At 36.5% G+C, this 21938-nt stretch overlaps 3 protein-coding genes across 6 annotated transcripts in view; 2 read left to right on the forward strand and 1 right to left on the reverse strand.

Moving 5' to 3' along the window:
• sort1b (sortilin 1b) overlaps window positions 1-5649 on the reverse strand; it is an 18985-nt gene extending 13336 nt beyond the window's left edge. The window contains exons 1-6 of one of the 2 annotated variants that reach the window (XM_051901844.1): window positions 5095-5649; window positions 3116-3175; window positions 2145-2218; window positions 1948-2050; window positions 1527-1688; window positions 732-805 (exon numbers count right to left, since the gene is read on the reverse strand). In XM_051901844.1, the coding sequence (XP_051757804.1) occupies window positions 732-805; window positions 1527-1688; window positions 1948-2050; window positions 2145-2218; window positions 3116-3175; window positions 5095-5355 (734 nt within the window). In that variant the 5' untranslated portion in view covers window positions 5356-5649. The remainder of the gene's footprint in view (window positions 1-731; window positions 806-1526; window positions 1689-1947; window positions 2051-2144; window positions 2219-3115; window positions 3176-5094) is intronic. The other variant, XM_051901845.1, reaches the window with a different exon arrangement.
• Window positions 5650-7951: 2302 nt separating this feature from the next.
• On the forward strand, window positions 7952-11205 carry sypl2b (synaptophysin-like 2b). Of its 2 annotated transcripts, XM_051903120.1 has the most exons (6): window positions 7952-8098; window positions 8350-8424; window positions 9051-9172; window positions 9268-9472; window positions 10001-10201; window positions 10425-11205. In XM_051903120.1, the coding sequence occupies exons 2-6, from the start codon at window positions 8353-8355 to the stop codon at window positions 10533-10535; spliced, it is 711 nt and encodes a 236-aa protein (XP_051759080.1). In that variant the 5' UTR covers window positions 7952-8098; window positions 8350-8352; the 3' UTR covers window positions 10536-11205. The 2 variants fall into 2 exon arrangements, with proteins under 2 accessions (XP_051759080.1, XP_051759079.1); XM_051903119.1 differs by lacking the exon at window positions 7952-8098 and having other exon boundaries at window positions 8335-8424.
• A 459-nt stretch (window positions 11206-11664) lies between these two features.
• On the forward strand, window positions 11665-21520 carry atxn7l2b (ataxin 7-like 2b). 2 transcript variants are annotated; one of them, XM_051903115.1, is made up of 10 exons: window positions 11665-12013; window positions 13724-13792; window positions 13875-14181; window positions 14261-14433; window positions 14772-14854; window positions 14961-15172; window positions 15323-15491; window positions 15663-15784; window positions 17390-18143; window positions 21225-21520. In XM_051903115.1, the coding sequence occupies exons 1-10, from the start codon at window positions 11860-11862 to the stop codon at window positions 21240-21242; spliced, it is 2061 nt and encodes a 686-aa protein (XP_051759075.1). In that variant the 5' UTR covers window positions 11665-11859; the 3' UTR covers window positions 21243-21520. The 2 variants fall into 2 exon arrangements, with proteins under 2 accessions (XP_051759075.1, XP_051759076.1); XM_051903116.1 differs by lacking the exon at window positions 11665-12013 and adding an exon at window positions 13410-13428.
• The last annotated feature ends 418 nt before the right edge of the window (window positions 21521-21938 follow it).

The raw sequence follows: 21938 nt of genomic DNA on the forward strand, positions 1-21938 counted from the left end.
ATACTGAGATGTTTTGTGGGATCACTCTAAATCATCCCAGGCTGTTTAAAAATGAAAAGAATCCATTTTCAATTCAAAATTTCAATCAATCACTTTTGCTCTTTATTAACAGAATACTTTTCTTGCCATTGTTTAAATAATCAAGATATAATAAATAAAGTGGATAAAGTGTCTAAGCTTGAATGGTGCGTGTTTCCGACGCTTATATTGAAATACTTCCTTAAATTACAACATAAGCATATTCTGAATAAGCTTGTGCTGTAATTTGAATATGAAAAAGATTTTCATTTAAAAGAATCTGCATAAAAGGAACAACCCATGTTTTTGGTTTGACTTTTCTGGCTACCAAAGTGTGCCCAAACAACTCCCTTGGTCAAACATTAATTGTGCAAATGAATGATAAGCCTCGCGGAGCTTCCTTGTTGATATGTATAAACCAGGGACTGTTGAATTCAAGCAACAACAAAGAAAAAAAGGAGAATCCAACTGAAGTTTGATGCAGCAGTTTATCTGGAGCGTCCTCGGACATTTGAAAGCTGAGCCGTGTGGAAAAACACAGTGACTCAGCAGAGAATGTCTCGTGTTGCTGCCATGGTGGCCGTATTTGCATGTTTGTGTTTTTGTGTTTCCTGGATGTGCAGCCTTGAAAAGACAATACAAAACTCCCCAAACTGACTTGTCAAACAGTAAAACATACAATACAAAGTTAAAAGATCATTAACAGTTCTTACCATTTCACCACACACACCATCTCATGAATTTTCGTCCATGTTGTACCAAAGTCTTTAGAGATCCAGAGATCATTCTGAAACAACAGCAATTAGATGATATGCTAATGTTCAAAAGCAGCAATGCACCAGTTGAAATGCATAAAAAAGGAAAAAGAAGCATTTACACTATGTACTGTATATCTTTGTGTATATATCTTTTCTTGTCTTGTAAATCATCTTCTTGTTTTTACAACTATACCTGAGAAGGAACTGAATAGCAAATATTTACAATAAGTATATTTAACTCTTTCCCTGCCAGCCAGCATCAGCATTTTTGATCATATTCACAAAACTTACATGGCCCCCAGATTATTTTGTTGTAAGGACATATGAACAGTCAATATATCAACAAAAAAAAGAACAGAGCCTCTGCTTTTTTTTCCTTTTTCTTTTTTTTTAAATTTTATTCTAGCTTCATTCATTTTTTTTTATCAGCAGGCGGGGAAATGTTGTGTCGTAAACGACGGAAAATCTTGTCAATGGCATGGAAAGAGTTAATATGCTAGCATGTCATTTAGATAAGCACAAAATAAGAACTCTAATCAGTTCAGGAAACCCAAATATATGTTGATGGCAGTTTTGAACTTCACTATTAGATAAACTAAGTACTTAAATGCAATACGTGGTCATGATGCATACTTTGTGGAAATTTACACTTATTAAATTCACTGATCAAATGGCTTTTAGTAACTTTCTGTTCGACGCCCTAAAGTTTTAATCTGTAAAGAAATAACACAAATTTTGATAAGCTCTCACCTTGATGCTGATGGCTGCAAGCACATCAGTGTTTTGAGGGTTGTACATTATCTGCATTAGAGGGTGGAAGGGCAAATCTGTGCGGACGAAACTCTTGCCAAAGTCTTTTGAACGGAAAATTTTGCCGCCAGTGCCTCCAGAAGAATCTCCTGTGAGGATCACCTGAGGGAAAGAAAATCCGTACTTTCAAGTGCTGTCACACATCCATATAATTGCTTTGAGTATCGGAACATCAGCAAAGAACAGAAAGTTCAGTTAGTCTATTTTTACTTTGATTGACATGCTGCATTTAAGTGTCTACAGGCCAGTTCAGCAACTTGAGAAACTTCTTTAACGTAGCAAACTGATTCAGCTCACCAGCCCATGCGGGCTTATCGAAAGAAGCTACTGAAACGCTGGATTTTTGACACGTCTTGCCCACCTTGCCAGAGTTTTCCGGACCGATAGCAATCCCAAACTCAGTGTTGATGAAGGTGTTGTTGATGAGTTCTGTGACATCCTCAAACGACTTTCCATAGTTTTCACTGTAACAAGGAGTGGAAGATCAAGAAAGACATGGAGTAAAGCAAACACTACATTGGGATAACAAGAACAAACACAATTCAAACCAGCACTCACCTCCTATACAGTTTAGATTGACCGAATCGCAGGAAGACTAATGGCATCTGAAATGTTGTCAGGGCCAACACTACCTAAGATTGAGAAATAGAGACAGTTATTTACTTTGATACAAACCTTCAAAAAAAATGATCCGAAACTTCTGATTCTTCTAGGCTGGACCTTTTCTAGGAAGCACTTTTTTTCTTTTCTTTTTTTTAAAAAAAGAAATCAATACAAGGATGCAATAAATTGATCAAAAGTGACAGCAAGGACATTCATAACGTTACAAAAGATTTCTATTGCAAACACGTGCTGTTTTTAAACCTTTACATTCATCAAAAAATCCTGAAAAAAAGTATCAGGATTTTCACAAAAATATTAAGCAGCACAACTGTTTTCAACACTGATAATAAAAAGAATTGTCTCCCAAGCAGCAAATCAGCATATTAGAATGATTTCTGAAGGATCATATCACACTGAAGACTTTGCCATCACAGGAATAAATTAAAATAGAAAACAATTTTTTTTAAATACTGTAATAATATTTCACAATATTCCTGTTTTACTGATTTTTGATCAAATAATTGCAACTTTGCGGAGCATAAGAGTTCTTACAGTCTCCAAAATTAGTAGAATAGCAGTATATGTAATTTTTATTGCAGTAAAGACCACAACAGCTGTGGTCAGAGTAAAAAACAAGACTTCATGACTTGAATGTGCACTGGGGCATGAGAAAGGTCAAAATGGTTATGAATTTGCATTTGGCCATGTTGATAGTTGTGTTTATTTTTCCTTGTGAGCCCTGCAAACAGCCAAAGAGATCTTCGCAGATTACACAGACAGCCTAAATTTAAACCTAAAGATAAAAAAGTCCTCATTTAACCTTGAATGGTATTTTTAGTACGGTAGAAGTTTCTTCCAGAGACTTCATCTCAAAACAGCAAGCGTATGATAGTGCGTACACATAATAAATCAAAAGTGAAACTCACCCCAGTTCCGTCCCCCACCCAGGCCAGAGACACAGATCCACTGATATCTGGAAAAGTCCACTAAAAGAAACACATTTTATTAATATTAAATAAAAACAATACTGAAAGGTGTATCATCATGGACTAAATATAAGAATTTTCACAAACACAATAAAGTTTTTATTATTGAATTTCCTAGAAAGACATTAGCATCAGGCTATGCAAAACACATGCTAACCTTAAACAAAAACTGAATCAGAAACCTAGCAACTATACTTACAACACTTAACCATGAAACTGAAAATAGCACAATGAATATGACAAATTACTGAGATGAAAAAGTAGAAATTAATTGTGAAACTGAAGATGACATAATGACATATCAAAACAACAGTGTTATCATTTCAACATCTGTTTATATATATATATATATATATATATATATATATATATATATATATATAAAGTGGATCTCAATCTTTTGACTCCCATTTTAAAGATAACACAATATTTGAAGGCCCCCCATATTGGACATTTCCTCTGGCATTTCTGCTGTAATTATGACAAACTTTTTTTATTAACAGAATCTGGGAGTGTTGATATATAAAATTAATTCACAATTATAACATTGATCTGTTTGAAAAGTCACATAAATTGGTTCCTATACACTTTCAAAGCCAATGTGAGTCATATGAAGATATCAAATGGCTAAAAGGAAGAGTGAAAAAATAAACTCTGACTGCATTCTCTCATTTAAAGCACTTCTCTGGCTGATATCCATGGTGCACCTACATTGAAAGAGGAGAACAGCTAAAATACTTTCACTTTCTTTCTCTGGGCTGCATCTGTGTCCCTTTAAATAACAGTTAAATCTTCTAATCCCATCTAACGTTTCTGAACCCAGTCTAGAATTGAACATATATCCAAATGCTATATAAAGGCCGAAAGGTCAGTACAAGTATAATCCTAAAACACTTTGGGACATTAACAGCTGTGGCAGTTACTATCACCGCTTTTGTATTTATAATAACTTTCTACAGAATGACAGACCGCAGCAGAACTGTTCTAAAAAAAAAGGTTGACGCATATGTGAGTAATGAACAGAGGAAGTTAATGAGAATGTTGGTTAAGTAGAGATGAGCTGATATTTCAAAAAGGTGCAACCCTCAAACACCTCGATTGTTTCAACTCATCTCAAGCAACCCATTTTTTTCAGAGAAAAGGAAGTCATTTTAACTTGCAATGACTAGTATCAGTATTATTCACTGTTCCATTCTGTAATTCTTTCCTGTATTATAAATTATATGGTTTAGCGAAACTTAACATGCATTAGAAAGGCAAAGCTTTTTGGTGGAAAAAAAATTAAAAACAGGTTGTAATACCAGTTTAACTGGTTCTACAACTGCTGCAAGCCAAGTTACACCTACCTGTCAAGGACATTGTTCAAACACAACCATCAACGTTTTATAGTTATAAAAACATAAATGGAAGAGAATTAAAAAAATAAATATGTTCTAATAAAAAAAGAAAACTTACATTTTTAATCACATTTTACAGTATTTACATTTATGTTTTACCACAAAACTAAAGTACTTTTACAAGAACTTTGAATGCGTTTAAGCTAAACAACAGCAAAATGGACTGTTTCAAAATCTAATGAGCTTAAAAAAATATAAAACACGTATTCCTTATAAATAACTAGTACCTATTTTTGCATTTTTAGTAAGTAATACAATTGTGACCAGTATCTTGTCCTTATTACAAATGCATTTGATACTAGTCGTCATACGTATGGTTACTATTGATTTTATTGATTGATTTATTACTCACTAGCAATTAAACAAGTAGCCTACTAACAAATAAGTGTTAGCAACATAAAAATAGATACTAATTAGTTTTAAGGAATACATGTTTCAATAAGAACTCTATATGTTGTTAAAAATGCTGTCTAGGTTTTGAGATAAAGCTGCGAGGTTGCACGGTGCTTCGAGTGAACTTACGTTGTGAGTGTTGCTAGTTAACTTGGTCTCATATCCCTTTAAACCATTACATGTATCTGACGCATCAGCGCTTCTTTTCTGGATGTGACGATGGATCCGAGAAATATCGGCATCCGATTCCGTCCCGATCAGACTTCTGGCGGCTACTGGAGACTTCACATACACCCGGTGCGCGTTATAGGATCCAGGTTCCACATGGAAATCCACACAAAATGCAATGGGAAAAAATAAAAGTGCAATAAAGTGTCCAAGGCCTCGCATTTTTCTTCAGTGTATTTCCAACACGATTGTGTTGCTGTTTAAATACGCATTAATTCCTCAGTGTCTTCTTCCTTAACGGCTGCTCTCGGTATCAACAAAAACAGACTGCCTGTGACAGCGAAAGGTCCCTGCTGCTCATATTATTAGTGCTGCCTCCTCAGAGAGCATTTCAACACCCCTTTTTAAATCTAGATTTTTCCAAGAACGCAAAAAAAAATCGCAGACCATCCAAGACGCTGGAAGAGACTGTATCATTTACAGTATTTCGTGCTAAACACTTAAAAAACGAGCAACCCTAAAAAAAAAAAAAAAATTAACGGTGAAAAGAATGCACCTTGCAGGGACTGTACCTGATTGGTTGCAGCGACTGGTGCGTTTTTCTGATTGGTCCGTAACTGCGCAATCATGTTTCTGTGAGCCTGTGCGGTCAAGTTAGTTTGACATGTCACATTTCAGAGGACAGTATCATGTTTAAAAATGAGTCCTGCGCTTCATATGTAAAAACTATCTTTGGTGAATTATTAATCTAACGGCTATAAACTCATAATGTCAGTAACCCAATTGTACCTTAGTCATATGTCCTTTGCAAAGATTTAACTGTAAAGGCATGTTGTAAAATCGGCTATTATTTATCAGTTTATTCGTTTTTTTTTTTTTTTACTAGGCTAATGCCCCAGCATGGCTGCAGTTCTCAGATAATGTGACCAAACATGCATGATCTTCCACATTTAAATGTTTGCAAAAGCTAAAATCTGCATACTGCACACACTGTCTTTTTATTTTTATACCAGCAAAATCATTTCATGTGCCTAAATAGTAGCAAGTGCATGACTCAAATTGTCAGTGTTCTGAGAGAGATAGTAGTGGAAAATAATGTAGCCTTCAAATGTGCATCATGGAAGAAAGAAGCATCTGTTTATACACTTCACACTTCAGCCTCTGAGTCATATCATAATGAACAAATTTAGTGCATCTTCCCACAGATTCTGCATTTTATCATTATATAACACAAACAAGACAACAGAAGATTCTGGAAACAAGAAAGTGAAGGGTCGGTTACTTGCTCAGCCATTTCTCTTAACCCTGTTTGACCTTTTAAACAGTTTACCAGTTCAGATTTCAGCATTCATTGGGCTAAAATAAGTGACAAAACAGTCTTACATTCTTACAATGTATTTAAGTTCCAGAGCATAACATTTCTATTACATTGTTGTTATATTTTGTTAGTGTGTACATATGATTTATTGCACGCTCTGGCATAGAAAAGCCTGCCTATCCCACGATCACAAACCATGTGACACAGAAATAAAGGCTTATTGTGACTCCCATCGGTGCCCTGTAATTCTGATCTGCAGTCATGCTTATTCCAGATCTGCACTGCTGGCCGAGAGCCACGTGCTTCCCATTGATACTCATCCTGTCTCTTCTATTAGCGGATAACAATAGCAAAAAAAGCAATGTATGGACGTTGTTGCTTCTGTAAGGGGGATTATTCTAAATGTTAGCCCAATGTGACTACGATAATGCCTTTAACTTCGCAGTGCATTAAAAAATTCTGCATGGCTGGAAAAACCTGTCACACAAGCCACTTTGACCTGAATTCATCAGTGACTGTATAATGTCCGGACACCTCCTATCCATTGAGCTGCAGCTTTTCAATGTTAAGGTGTAAACAAAAAGACTTTTATTACCCCAAGTGGATCTGAAAGAAACTCCCAATGAGCTGTGAATCCTGAGACTCTTTTATATGAACTTGTTACTTTTGCAACATCCTCAGTATGTTAATGATGTTCACTTAACATTGTTTTACTCAGTTAATTAATGCAAAGGGAAAATAAGTAGCATTTTATAAGGTTACTATTTTTCTTATCGATGTGTTAAGAAAAATGCCTTTAATAACAAATAGTAAAAGATGGTATTTGGCTAATTATTGTAAGAGTCACTTTTACACATGTTAATAAGGAACACTCTCATTCTACAGGACTAAGCTGTTTCGGGTGAGAAGAGCGTCCTCTTATGGTCATACTACAGCAACGCTGAATGCAGTTAAATGGATAGTAAAACCAAAAATGAAAATTCTGTCACCATTTACTCACCTTTATGTTGTTCCAAACCTGTATGAGTTTCTTTCTTCTGTTGAACATAAAAGAAGATATTTGAAGAATGTTGGTAACCAAACACTTTCTGGTCCCCATTGACTTCCATAGTAATTTTTTTCATTCTATGGATGTCAATGGGGACCAGCAACTCTTTGGTTGCTAACATTCTTCAAAATATCTTCTTTTGTGTTCAACAGAACAAAGAAACTCATACAGGTTTAGAACAACTTAAGAATGAGAAAATGATGACAGAATTGTCATTTTTGGGTGAACTATCCCTTTAATAAAAAATGCAGTTAATCACTTTTATATTATTTTATATTTTTATATTATATATTTATGTTTTATGTTAATTTTATATTTATAAGACAACATCCTATACTAAATATAACTAAAACAAATGCGCAGAAATGCCACTAAAACGATGGACATATTTTTGCAAGCTCCAACGATGATAAAAAACGACGATAAGATGTTAAGCAATTAAGGGTAAATAAAGGATAATCTAGCTCGACTATGTCGCAGTTTGTCTGGGTGAGGGTACTACGTCACGAATCACGTGGTCAAAACCATGCAGAAACAAGAAAAGGGAAAGGAACTTTGACAACTTTTTGAAATTTGTCTGAGGGCTACTGGTACGCAAGGTAATCTTTCTGAATCTGCCTTATTTTTCTGCAGTGTAACAAAGTCTCAGCGTTTTCCGCTTTACATACTTTAATTCACTCAAGCTAAATGCAAAATTTTGCTTAGATTTGATGAAATTGGTGATAAAAGAGTCTGCTTCTGTTCCAAAATGTGCCGCGTTTCGTAGTATTTCCGGGTGTTTGATTATTACACCATTTTCTGACAGTTGTAACGGTTGTTTGATTGGCCGCTGTTGATGCTTTATTTGCAGAAGATGATGAGCGCGTTTCGACTAGATCTCAGCCCTTTGAAAGAACCACTGAGTTTTATACGTGTATTGGAATGGGTACGTACTTTTCAATTCATATACTTTTGTTTTGAGCTATTCTGTGTAATTACAACAAATGTTATTATGAAAAAAAAAATCAATAATCACAACATTATTCCCATAAGTGGAGTCACCGCCATTTTTAAAAACGTGTATCTTTAAAGGAACACTTTAAACCTCTGTGGCATTCTTTTTTATGTTACTTATGGTGTTTGTATGAGTTTATCTTTTAAGTTGACTGCCCTCAAGAGAAAGTGTCTGTAAACAATTACTCTACTGTCTTTTAAAATTCATTTTGGTACTATTTACCATGAATGTAATCCAGAGGGTCATGCATTCGTTACTTTTTTTATTTATATTTTTGCCTCTATGACGCTCCTTATTTTAAGGTAATCGTCAGATATTACCATAATACAGCTTTTGCGGTATTAAAAACCACAAGCATTTCTTTTTTTGAAAAGGATTCCACTAAAAAGCGGAAGTAGAAAGTAATGAGGACGTGTGAAGATAATGTTTTTGTGTTGCTAATTATTCTTCATATGCTGGTATCAGGGCTATGTAATCAAACACACACTTCCTTTGGTTTCCATTTGAACCATATTCATTCATATATTTATTAATTTCACCTCTTACTGTCTTCTCAGATATTCGCCATTTTTGCTTTTGCTACAACTGGGGGTTATTCTGGCTCTACTAGTTTCAACATTGTGTGCAATAACAGCAGTACCAGCCAAGAAATAAATGCATCCTTCAGCTACCCTTTTAGGTAAACATAATTAAATACACACAATATACTTTTGTTGTTTTTGATATTTTTCTGCCTTTTCATAATTTCCTTTGTTATTATTCTTTGATACAAAGGCTCAATACCCACAATTTCCAAGTCCCAACCTGCGAACAGAATGGAACAGCGTTTAAAACCATGCACCTGACTGGAGATTATTCATCTTCAGCTCAGTTCTTTGTAGCTATTGGAGTTCTGGCTTTCCTGTACAGCACAGCTACTCTTGTATTGTACCTGGGTTACCAGCACCTCTACCGTGAATCTCCTCGCAACCCCAGCATTGTGAGTGTGTATAGGTTCAAGTTCATGTTGTAGCTATTTTAAGAGTTCTCTGTGCATTCTTAAACCTTGCTACGCCTGTGCATGCCTTTAAATTAATTTTCATATTCCATGGCTGACTCAGACGTTCACGCTTTTGTATGAGAACTGAAATCCAGCCACGGCATGCATGCCTGATAAGTTAATTTATAAACTTTCTGGCCTTCATTATATTAGCTTATTCAGTATTAAGTCAGGATTTCAACATCACTAGTTTGGAGTATGACATTTTTCTGAACTGTTTGGGGGTGTGAAGAGTTTCACTGTTGTGTAAATGAAGAAACAGAGAGGTGGGTTTTTCTGATAACTGTTAGCCCAAAGTGTCCTGAAGATAAAGACATCTGAGTGTTAAATATACAACATTAGTCATTAGTGCAAGGATGAAATTAATTGGTTTTATAAACAAACAATAATAATATTTATATTACATTTAATATATTTATAATTTGTATATTGATATGTATTTACACTCATTCTCATGACTCTCCTTAGGATCTACTATTAACTGGGATCTTCGCATTTCTATGGCTGGTGTGTTCATCTGCCTGGGCAAAAGGCCTCACTGATGTGAAGTGGGCAACCAGTCCAGTTAATATTGTGGTCATGATGTCCTCAACTGATGTGTGTAAACAAAAATTAAACATGTGCACCGCTGGGCACATCCCCTTAATGGGCCGGCTCAATTCCTCAGTGGTAAGAGAATTATAATATATAGCAAAATATGAAACCAATGATGACTGAATTGACTGACAGATTTATTCATCCTGTTTTCCCACATTTGTATTACTATCCTTTGTGTGTATTTATGTTCTAATTGTAGTTATATGGATATTAAACTGTTTAATTTTAAATCGATTTAAAAAAAATTATTCAAAACAAAACAAATTAATTAACGTGAATCAATGAATCTTTATAGATCTTTGGATTCCTCAATTGTATCCTGTGGGGAGGAAACTGCTGGTTCCTTTACAAGGAGACGCCATTACACAAGTCAGCCAATCAGCAAGAAGGAGCAGGACAGCCATAATTAAACAGCAGGTCACATCCACATTCATCAAGCAGGTGTCGTTGCAGTATTAAAGTGGTGCTACATAGCACCCCGGTCGACTGATGTTATGGATCTACTTGGCATGACCTGTGTCACAAACGCACCAAAGGTATATCTCCAGTGTATTCAAATGTTTGCATATTAATACACACTACAGCAAAGCTGTATATTTAGAGAAGGTACAATGGCACCTTGCCATAAAACGGTTTGTACGAAGTAAACTGCATCATTAAAATGTTACATTTAATTTCTTTACTGTCACATTTCTGTATCATTTGAACTTGTTACATGAACATGTATGTTTTTGACTCCTGTTCACTGGCATATTGAATTGGATATATAACTTGAGTTTGCAGTTGTTCTGATGTTCCCTTTTTTAAAGCAATTTAGGATGTGCAGTACACCATGCTGTTGTGTTTAGTTCATTTTTGCCTTATAAAATATCATCTCAGCTTACATTTCCACTGTACTTCTCCTGTTTAAATTGTCCTTTTAATAATTAAACTGTGTGCCTTATAACTTAGCCTATTTTAAGAAATGTTTACATCAAACCAGGCAAAACTGTTGTTAAAAACAAATTGATTGTTTTGTGTGTGTTTAAGAAAAATACAAGCTTTTTAAAATAAAAAATAAAAAAAAAAGAAATTCATGTTTTGTTATTACTTATTGTGCATCATATCGTGATTTGACCCATGTGTACTTCTAATTTCATACTGGTAATTTACATATTGAAATTAATTTCTAATTAGAGTTTACTTATGCAAACTGCATAAAAGGCAAAGCATCTATTTTCTTAAAATATAATATTTTTCTTAATTTAATGTTCACAGTACAGTGTTATTGTGGACTTGTTGATGTTGATGCTGGTGGGTTGTGAGGACGTTTTTATTAACGAATTTACAGATTATGATGTAATATACAAAAAAAATTGGTATTTCCTAAATGGGTATTTCCAACTTTCAAGTGTACGGACGGACACGAGCATGAAGCGATGTCCGATTCGTGAACGAATTGTTCTTTGGAGTCGGATCTTTTCAATAAATCATTGAACCGTTTCACAGACATCTGAACGAGTCGTTAATGAATCTAACTGGATCGATTCAACAAGTCGTCTTTTTTCGGACGTCTCTTTTAAAAGCGTTTGGAGTGAACCGAGCATTTGACTGATGGGAAAAAATAATTTAAAGCAAAAGCAGTATGTGCCTGCATGTGACTATATTGGTTGCGACGTCGTTCTTTAGAACCGACTCGTAAAAATGAGTCGACTTCCTATCGCTACGGTAATCCGTCGTGAGCGCGCAAGATGACGTCGCAATGCGCTCCCGTCGTGATGGTGGCGGATCGTGCACGCGCTAAAACGGTAATGGCTGCCCTAGATCGGCGAATTTCCATCCTTGACTTTGTAGGGCAAAGCTGGACCGCTTGGATCGACAAAGCGAACGTATCTACATTGGACGGTGAGTAAAACAACATCGAGCTCTCGATACTCTCGGCTGTAATCGCTTTGAGCGAGCACAGGAAATGGATTTGTTTGAAAAGAGCAAACCCCGGCCACCACGACCCAAACAAAGGCCCCGCCGGGTCCTAGCGCCGCATGGGTTGCAGTCCGACACAATGTACTTTCGGAAAATCTCCCAGGTCCTAGCGCTCCGTTTAGATGATGAATATCCCCTTTCCTAAAATGTACATTCTTGAAAATGAGTTTGTAATATGCCTGAATTTATTTTTGTATGCTGTCGTGTTGGTTTGAGGTTTAAAGATAGAAGATGCGGCTCAGTATGTCATCTAATGTGATCTGACAGCCAGCGCGACGGGAAGTAAAGGTGGAGACGAGTCTCTGGCCATAAAACTATCAAGATAAATAAACCTCTGGTCCCTTTTACACACTCCTAGATTCATAGTTGTTCTCGTCGCCGCGAGAACATCTTATTATTCACATTCAGCGATAGTATCATGAAACGCTGGGCTGATATTTCCCTTTGCAATAGCCAGGAACGGTGCCAGTGGCATCTTCACATCAAACTGCCCTTGCTTTCACTTTTCTTTACATTACATCTATTTATAGAACACTGAGATGGTCTCTCAGCATCTGTCGCACTAAAAAATAAGAACTAAAAATAAGAATGGTATTTTCCTCATGTATGTGGTTTATATAATGCAGGAAATGACCCACATTATTGAATGCAGTGAGCTGTGGCCATTAGAAATGGGAACATTCAGCACTGTTGCTTTGATATTTGATGGAAGTGTCTTGGTTCTCAACTGCTGGGCCTCAGCAAACTTTGAAGAGAACAGTACAGGGTCTACAGGAATGACCCAGTCATGAGCTTGACCTCAACCACTTTCACAGCCCACCTTGGAAGTCCAATTGCCCGCCTTAACATGTTACAGCTGCAGCTGGATGTGGCTTAAAATAAGTTAAGAATAATGTTGTACTAAAATAATCAAGTTTAATTAAATAGCTAAAAACTGCTAGGAAAGGTGTAGACCAACAACATATAAACCAAGGTCACCACACCCACGTAACTGCTGCAGTTCAAATTCATCACAAAACTTTAACTTTTTTTTTTTTTTTTCATTCTACTTACTGATGTGTGTTTTATTCTACACCCTCAATCTCTTAATTTGAATACCCCTATACACAGTACACATGGTCCCTGCTTGTAATGAATGGCTGCATCTGAAATCGCATACTGCTTACTATATAGTAGGTGAAAAAGAGTATGTAACAAAAGAAGTATGTTTGAATTCATAGAAGAGTACGCAAAAAGTACCCGGATGACCTACTTCTTAAATGATGGACACTTTGCTATCCCATGAGGCCACGGGAGAGGATTTGTGAAAGGCAGTGAAGCGACGCAACTGATGCGAAGTAATTACTTATTCAAAATAAGTACCAACTTGAAAGTATGCGATTTCGACACACACAGCCATCTTGTTTTTGCCAGTGTTGCACCTTAATTTTGGTCCTGTTACTAGAAGGTTACTATGTGATTTCCATCCATCCATCCAGTCCAATTGCAACAGAAATTTTGTCTAATATGTACCAATGTGAGTGAGCTGGAGTTGAGAACTGCTATTTTGAGAAGAGACGCCAATTTGAATGTACTTTGCTTGCTGTTTCATTTCCTGTTTTGATGGTCTGTTTGTTTCACTGCCTCTTTTAGGGTCCTCTCTGGAAGAGTGCAGCAAAAATGTAAAGAAACGGATGGAAACCATGACTCTCAAGAAAGAGGGTGAGGAAGAGTTTGTTAGGCCTGTGATTAACAGATTGCAATGATGATGAAAAAAAAAAAAAAAATCATCTTCCCTTCACAGACATGTCGATATATGGCCACTGCCCGGCACATGATGACTTCTTCCTGGTGGTCTGCAGCCACTGTGGCCAGGTCGTGAAGCCACAGGCTTTTGAGAAGCATTGTGAGCGAAGGCATGGCCCCTTCAGCAAGCTCTGCGGTACGCCATCCAACTGCTCTCCTGACCGACCCCAACAGGGGAGACCCCCCTCCCAATACGGCAGCCCCTGTGAGGGTCAAGACGGCAGGCACCAGGGGGCTGGACCCCCGCGACTCCCACCTCATTCTCCCCACCAGGGACGTTCCAAACCTCAGCGTGAGGGACCCAGGTGAGAAGGAGTGAAGTGCAGTTTACCTTGATCTTACACATCAACTGTTTATTCCAGTGTCATCTCGTTTATATTCCAGTCTTCAGCAAGTGGATAAAGTTTCCCATGGAACCCCTCCATCACCTCCACATTTGCCCACCCCACCAAAAAAAACACCTCCATCAGCCGAGAAACCAATCCAGAAGAGTTTGGATTCACAATCTCACCTGCACGGACCAAAAACATACAGCAGAACCTACAGGAAAGTCCTTAGTACGTCTCTGATGCAACCCATACTATTATTTGTTTTGTCAAAATCGAGTTCTAGTTCTGTTGGTTCTGTGAATCTGTTCAAATGATCCATTTAATTAGATTCAGAATCTGTTCAGATAGATTCCATTTAAATTAATTATCATTTGTCACCACTCAAAAATGTTAATGGAATGATCATGATACATACGTTTTAATTAAAATATTTGAGTAAAAATATACACTACCATTCAGAAGTTTGGAGTTGGTATGATTTTTTTTTTTTTTTTTTCATGTTTTTGAAACATTTTTATGCTTACAAATGTTGATTCCTCTTGTTGAAACCAATTTGTTTATTTCAGAGAAAGAATGTGACTTGGACAAGCACTGTGGGGTGATGGATCCTGAGAGAAAGAAACTGTGCACCAGACTGCTGACTTGTAATGTGAGCATATAGTCAATATATAGAAAAAAAGCACACTAACATACACATTTGAGTGCTTTTGCTTTAAACTCTAGCTGTCATTTCTATCTTATCTCCTCTGTCGCAGATTCATTCCATCCATCAACGACGGCAGGTTGTAGGGAGGAGTAAACCCTTTGACCAACTTGTAATGGAGCTGAAGATGAGCTCAAAGCCTCGAGAGCGCCCCCCTCTGCCCAAAGAGGTCCCCGATGGAGGCTCTGCGCATCATGAGACCCCTGCGTCTCAGATTGGGCCTCTGCACTACAAAAGCCAAATGACTAACTCTTCTATTCTCAGGTCTGTACTTCTGCTGCTTTCTGTGGTTTGAAATATTCCAGTGTACCTGCTAAAATGAGCAAGAAAGTGAATTACAGTGAATGGAGACTGACCCTTTCAAGCTTATACGACGCGTAAACAGGCCGTTTATTTGAATGTGTGTGTTTACAGGTCCATGAATCCATCAGAGGGTGTTGTAGAGATGGAGGAGGTGATGCGTTCTGAGGAGACGCAGGTGGAATCTCTCTCAGCTGATCTCTCCAGTGAAGAGAGTGACGGGGAGAACCGTGAGGAATTTGCTCATCTGCCAGCAAGTACCTTTCACCCCAAACCTCTGGGTGTAAGTGTTTTCCTTCATATCTACATTTAAGCAGTTTTTTTTAAACTGCTACAAATTCCTCCAAATCTTAATGTAAGATGATGTTCATAACAAAAGTTACACTAAATACATAGTTATAACATTTAAAGAAAAATTAACCCATGTTTGTCCCCTCTCTCACGTTTTACCCAGCTTTGCACTTTCGGGGCACGTGTACTTGGCCGTAGCGTCTTAGCGTTTGACCGAAGGCTGCTCCACCTGCGGTCAGCTTTCAGTGTCATGATGGAGCAGCACCTCAGCACTTATCTGTGGAAGTAAGATGCTTTACAACATCAGGCTGATGTCTTTGTGACATTCGTAGCGCTTATTTTGTGTGTTTTCAACATTGAGCCGATTGAGGAAATGCAGTGGGGTCCACTATGGAAAAGCTGCCGCCTTTTGTATTTCCCTTATTTAAAGGATTAGTTCACTTTCCAATTAAAATTTCATAATAATTTACTCACCCCTATGTCATCCAAGATATTTATGTATTTCTTTCTTCAGTCGAAAAGAAATGAAGGTTTTTGAGGAAAATATTCCAGGATTTTTCTCCATATAGTAGACTTCAAAGCTTACGCTGAATGTCCTACACCTTCCCTATTCAACTTATGGAATGAACGCGGCGCCAGTTCCGTTTTTTCCATAAGTAGAATAAGGAAGGTGTAGGACATACAGCGTAAGCTTTTTGAAGAATACGGAAGTGCGATTTTGGCGAACCACTTGAAGGCGATCATTTGTTTATATAAGGCGCATACATTTAAAAAAATTTAGAAAATGACCGATCGTTTCTCTAGATAAGACCCTTATTCCTTGTCTGGTATCGTTTAAAGCCCTTTGAAGCTGCGCTGAAACTGTAATTTTTACCTTCAACCGTTTGGAGACCATTGAAGTCCACTATATGGAGAGAAATCCTCGAATGTTTTCCTCAAAAACCTTCATTTCTTTTCGACTGAAGAAAGAAGGACATGGACATCTTAGATGACATGGGGGTGAGTAAATTATCAGGAAATTTTAATTTAAAAGTGGACTAATCCTTTAATACAATGTAATTTTAGAATAAGGTCCTATTAGTTAATTCATATAAAATATAATATATAAACTATAACTATAATATAATATAAACTAACAGTGAGCAATACATTTGTTACAGCATTTGTTAATCTTAAGAATACAACTGTTCATTGTTAGTTCATGTTAGCTCAGGATTCAACTTTTGATTTTAACAATTCATTAGTAAATGTTGGAATTAACATTAACTACAATTAATAAATGCTTTAGAATTATTTTTTATTGTTAATTCATGTTAACTTATGTATTTAACTAATGTTAACTAATGGGACCTTATTGTAAAGTGTTAATTTTTTCATTGCAAATATACTGTATTTTTCATCATCATAATACATTAAAAAAAACTGTAAATAAATACTTATTATAGTATTTATTAATGTTTTGAATTAGCTTTTATTTTTATATTTTCAATTTTAATTTTAAGTTTCATTAATTTTATGTGCTTATTATTTTCTTAATATTTCCATATGGCTTTCATTTTTTTTTTTTTATTTAAACGGTTTAATTTTAGTACTTTATTTCAGTTATATTTTTCATCTAATATTTATATTTTATTTCATCTGTTTTATTTAATTTATTTTTTTCATTACATCAACATAAATTGATTGAAAAAAAAAAAACTGAAATACATTTCAGAATCTTTTAGTATTTTATTAATTTTCTACTATTTTTTTAAAATAATTTATTAATTCTTTTTCAAGACTTTATTTTCTTCAGAGTTTAATTATAAAAATCGATTGCTTTAAAATATGTATTCAGGAATGTTCTTTTTCCTGTGAATTTAGTTTGTAAATAAAATCTTTTATCTGCAGGAAACTCCCTCAGGTGTCAGAACTATGCTCTCATCAACCCCTAGTCGCCACAAACACTTACAATTCCCATGATGCCACGCGCGGCTCGGTACCCGTCCGCAGCGCCTCTACTCTCAGGACAAGCACCTCAGGACAATCAGAGCCCACTAACGTAACAGCCGCCTCCAAACTACCAACGAAAGCCCAGACACCCTCAGGCCCCGGCCGGCAACGTAACCCTGCAGGTCGGACCAGCAAACAGGCTTTGCAGGCGAGTTTCAGGGAGCTTCAGGAGAGTCCTACAGCCAGCAAGCGGCGAAAATCTCCTAAAGAGGACAAGGACTTGCCTGGACAGTCCAAAATCCTGTTTCTCCCCCAACACAGAGACCGCCAGTCCTCCTTGACCAGAACTGCCATTTCTTCACCACATGGCCCGCTCAATGGTGCGCTCTCATCTGGCACCAAAACACGCCCTCCTGAAATGAAAGGGCTGATTAAGCAAAGTCCCGCCCACATCTCCCCTTCTCCCTCCCCAGAGTCTGATAAGGGAGGGGCCTCAGGACTCAATCAAAGGGCTGTTGGGAATGAACATAAAGGGTCTGGCAGAAAACGTAAGACCAGCGGTGCCTCTCCCCCAAAAAACACTTCATGTGCTCCTAAACCCAATATCCTCTCCTCTCTCTCCCAAACTCACTCCAGCCTGGTGTCCTGGGGTGGGGATGGCAGACCAGGACCAACCTCCAACAGTCTGCCAAAGAAACTGGCTGCACAAAAGGTATGTTTATCACATTTATCAGTAGTTTAAAAGCCTCAAATGTTTAACTAAAGGCGCATTCAGTAATGCGTTTTTTGTTTGTTGTATTGGTCTTGGACTTACACTGACATTATCGACTTTCTCTGTACGTCTTAAATTCATCACGCAGTTTTGGGAGAAATATGGAGATACAGCCTTCTCTAGTTTGAATAGCTTATAATCTAGTTTTATAGCTCAAATCAAATAAAAAAAGCATGTCTTAAAAAATGACACTAAATATGATTCATAGAAAAAAACATGGTAGTTTGTTCTTTTAGTTTCCTTGAATAAAATGTTTACAAAGCTTGATTTTTGGGCCATTTTTCACAGGCCATTTTCCTGACTGCTGATTTTGACATTTGACCATTAAACTTTATCAGCATTTTATTGTCCTGAGGGGTGCAGTGTTATTTTATAATTTATATACTATTACTAGTATAGTTTTTATAATAGTTGTAATTTTTCGTCTTTTTATTATTATTATATTATTTTTTAGTTTTATATTATTATATTATATTAGTTATATACTTTTGTACAGAAATATTCTGTATTTATTAGTTTTTTAATATTTCTATATAGCTTTAATTTATTTTTATTTTTATTTCAGTTTTAGTAATTTTAGTACTTCAAGGGGCTATATGTAAGATTTTTAAAGTTTTAAAGTATAATTTTAAAGTATAAAAATACCCCAATTTGTTTGCAGATATTTAGGAAACATGCTAAGTTCACCTACTTGTTTCTCAGAAAAACAATGCTACAGCCAGATATTCTACTTTGAAATGTGCGTTCCATGCCGGAATGTCTGTCTTTGTTTTGGTCTGTGCGAAACCACGTGCTGCCAGTTTATCCAATAGTATTTCGTCATCACAGGTTGCCAGTTTCCGGAAAACACCGCGTATTGCAGCCATGGAAACCAGCAAACAAACTGGGTCAGAGAATCGCAGATTCTACCTGACCTAAAAAGCCTCAGCATCCATCTAAAAATCTCTATGAACGACAGCATAATAAAACACAGATAAATCAACTCCTCAGCTTTCATTGTCAATTGCGCTCCCTCTTGATGTGTGTCCTCAAGCTGGCCACCCGTGTCTTTGAAGGAGGGGGCGGGGCAAACAATATTTTGAATTTGGACTGCAGTACCTATTTCGACCACTGGGTGTCATTCCTACATAGAGCCCCTTTAAACTTTATTTCATTTAGTTGCCAAGACATCATTTCTAACTTTCAGACTCAGTGGCTCAGGAGATAAACTGTGGTGCTTTAATCTTGGGGCAGTCGTGGCCTAATGGTTAGAGAGTCAGACTGGTAAGGTTGTGGGTTCGATTCTCAATACCGGTAGGGGAAAAAATGTTTAATAATTTTAGTTTTAGGTAAAGCTGCAGTCCGTAACTTTTTTTTGGTTAAAAAATTATTCAAAATCAATTTTTGAGCAAGTATATAACCAGCCAGTGTTCAAAACTATCTCCTTATCTTTCACAACGATAAGCTTGTAATAATGTTTTCTAATTCGGGTGGTACTGGTAGGTTTCCGGGGCAAATTTGAGCATGCCGCCGTTCGTCTTTGCGTCATTACATCACGTCATACGTTTACATAAAGGAGTCCCAGCTAATAGGCTATATCGCATGTTAGGATGCTGCAGGTGGTGGATCATTAGCCTTTTATCACAGCAGCTGAAATAATTAAACTTATTTTGATGGCGGATTGTATTGTATGACAAATTAACGTTAGAGATTAGACTGTAAATTGAAATCTACAGGTAACACTAACACACACTAAATACACATAGTCACGCAATGCTCATGTTGTTAACATTAACAATTTGAGAACAAAGTATAACAATAATAATAATTTGCACGGTTTGACGTGATCAGAGCTAAGCAATCGTTAGATTTAATCACTATTGGCAGCGCGATTTATTGTAATGCTTTTTATTTTCTCAGTTGGTCAGAACAAGAGTGGCAGATTTGTTATTTACTTGTTGAAATGAAATTTTCTGGTGAAAATTTTTATTTTGGTCGAACTTCCAAGACTACAATCTGTGATTCCTGAAGGTGCGGTGACAGACATTCACACATTCTCCTCAAAGCATTAGATTCATCCGCGCTGAAGAGCCGTGCCAATGCACAACCCACGTGAAGATGATAGTTCCGCTAATAACTGCAATTGCAAGTTTCAAATAGAGATGGCGACAAAGAGGCAACTTATGAACTGCAGCTTTAACAATAACATGGGGAGGGGTGATGCTCATATTTTGTTGATTCTGACCTTTGTTTCTGGTTAGTCTTTGAATTCATTCAGATAATAATGGCAATTACATAAATGGACTTGAAACTGCTAATTGTTAGTTTGAAGCTACAAATTTGGCCACTTGGTTTAAACTGTCCTGTGGTGTGACAGGCTAAACATATGTCAAACTTACTTTAAACAGCATTTTATACATTTTTATGTAAAATATTTGTTAATTTTTTATATTTATCATAATTACTGTGCGTGCAGTGAAAAACTGAAGAAATGGTGACCAGTTACATAATCTAAAAATATAAATTTTCCTTTTCATAGAAATATTTTTATTTTTATTTATTTTTTTGTCATTTTATCAGCAACCCAAATTGAATTGCTTTTATTAGGCTACTAATATGATTCATCTGTGAGTGCGAATGATTTCAAAAGTACTATTGATTTCTTTAGTCAAACACTTTAATGATGTAAAATACTGAGTGCACCTTTAAGTGGTTGTAGCATGTGTTTTTAAGTGTTGTGTTAAATGACCCAATAGTACCAATGTATAGGTGTCAGGAAGCTCAAGCAGCTCTTATTAGACATAATTCTTCTGTTAGGAAAAGAAAATACACTTAAGTTGTTGAAGAAAACTGGCAAAGCTTACTTCTTCAACACTTCAAGGATAAAAATACACAGTGGTAAAGAGAAGTAGAAGTATAGGAAGTCACAGATTGATAGTCTGTTAAGATGAATCATCAAGGTTTAATTCAGCACAGTGGTTGAGTCTCGGCTCTGAATTTAGATCCTTTTCCTGACCATCTGCTCTTCTTTTCTCCCAACAGCCAAAGCTTCTTCACTGAAGGAGTCTGCCTTAAACTCCTCCAGAAGCACAGGCTTACTGCCATGTATTTGCCACAGACTTTATGCACAGGATGGAGAAAGTGTCTGAAGTTCACTGTAGGAGGACATATCTGTATGTATGTATGTATGTATGTGTGTGTCTGTATTTTGTATACTGAATTTCTATGTGAGTGAATGTATTGGTGAATGACCTGCAAATGAATATAGAAATACCTCAAGACCTTCCTTATGCTGCTAAACGGACTGTCAGACTCTGAAATAAATATGCCAACATGTTTCTGTTGTCTTGATGAATTGAGCTGCTTCATCTCACCACTAGATGACACTAAAAAGTTAGATACCTCCATTTTACACAGACATGCCAAAGGGTCATTTTTTTTGTTGCACTGGATGATAGTGGGCTTGTACTTCAATGTGAATGTCAGTATTTGTGGGACGCTGTCAATTTAACACTGAAACGAAGTTAATCTTTTCCCTCAGGACAAATATTTAATTCAGGGTAGTCCATTAATGTAACTATAATCAATAATAAATGTCCTGTATATTTATAAATATAGCTGATCCCTTGCCAAAGTGCTCAGCTCAAAGATTCTGTATATAATAATGTGGCTATTATGGAAGCTAATGGTTCTTGCAACTACAAGTTGCATTGGATAAATAGTGTCGACTAAATGTAAACTAACATGTTTCTGTAT

The sequence above is a fragment of the Ctenopharyngodon idella genome, chromosome 8 (genome assembly GCF_019924925.1).
Source record: "Ctenopharyngodon idella isolate HZGC_01 chromosome 8, HZGC01, whole genome shotgun sequence".
NCBI lineage: Eukaryota > Metazoa > Chordata > Actinopteri > Cypriniformes > Xenocyprididae > Ctenopharyngodon > Ctenopharyngodon idella.

Coding starts and splice junctions, on each gene's coding strand:
- atxn7l2b (XM_051903115.1), top strand. CDS start 11,860: ATGACGTCGCAATGCGCTCCCGTCGTGATGGTGGCGGATCGTGCACGC. Junction 12,014..13,723: donor GAACGTATCTACATTGGACG/GTGAGTAAAACA, acceptor TGCCTCTTTTAG/GGTCCTCTCTGGAAGAGTGC. Junction 15,785..17,389: donor CTCAGCACTTATCTGTGGAA/GTAAGATGCTTT, acceptor TTTTATCTGCAG/GAAACTCCCTCAGGTGTCAG.
- sypl2b (XM_051903119.1), top strand. CDS start 8,335: ATGCTTTATTTGCAGAAGATGATGAGCGCGTTTCGACTAGATCTCAGC. Junction 8,425..9,050: donor TTATACGTGTATTGGAATGG/GTACGTACTTTT, acceptor CTGTCTTCTCAG/ATATTCGCCATTTTTGCTTT. Junction 9,473..10,000: donor CTCCTCGCAACCCCAGCATT/GTGAGTGTGTAT, acceptor GACTCTCCTTAG/GATCTACTATTAACTGGGAT.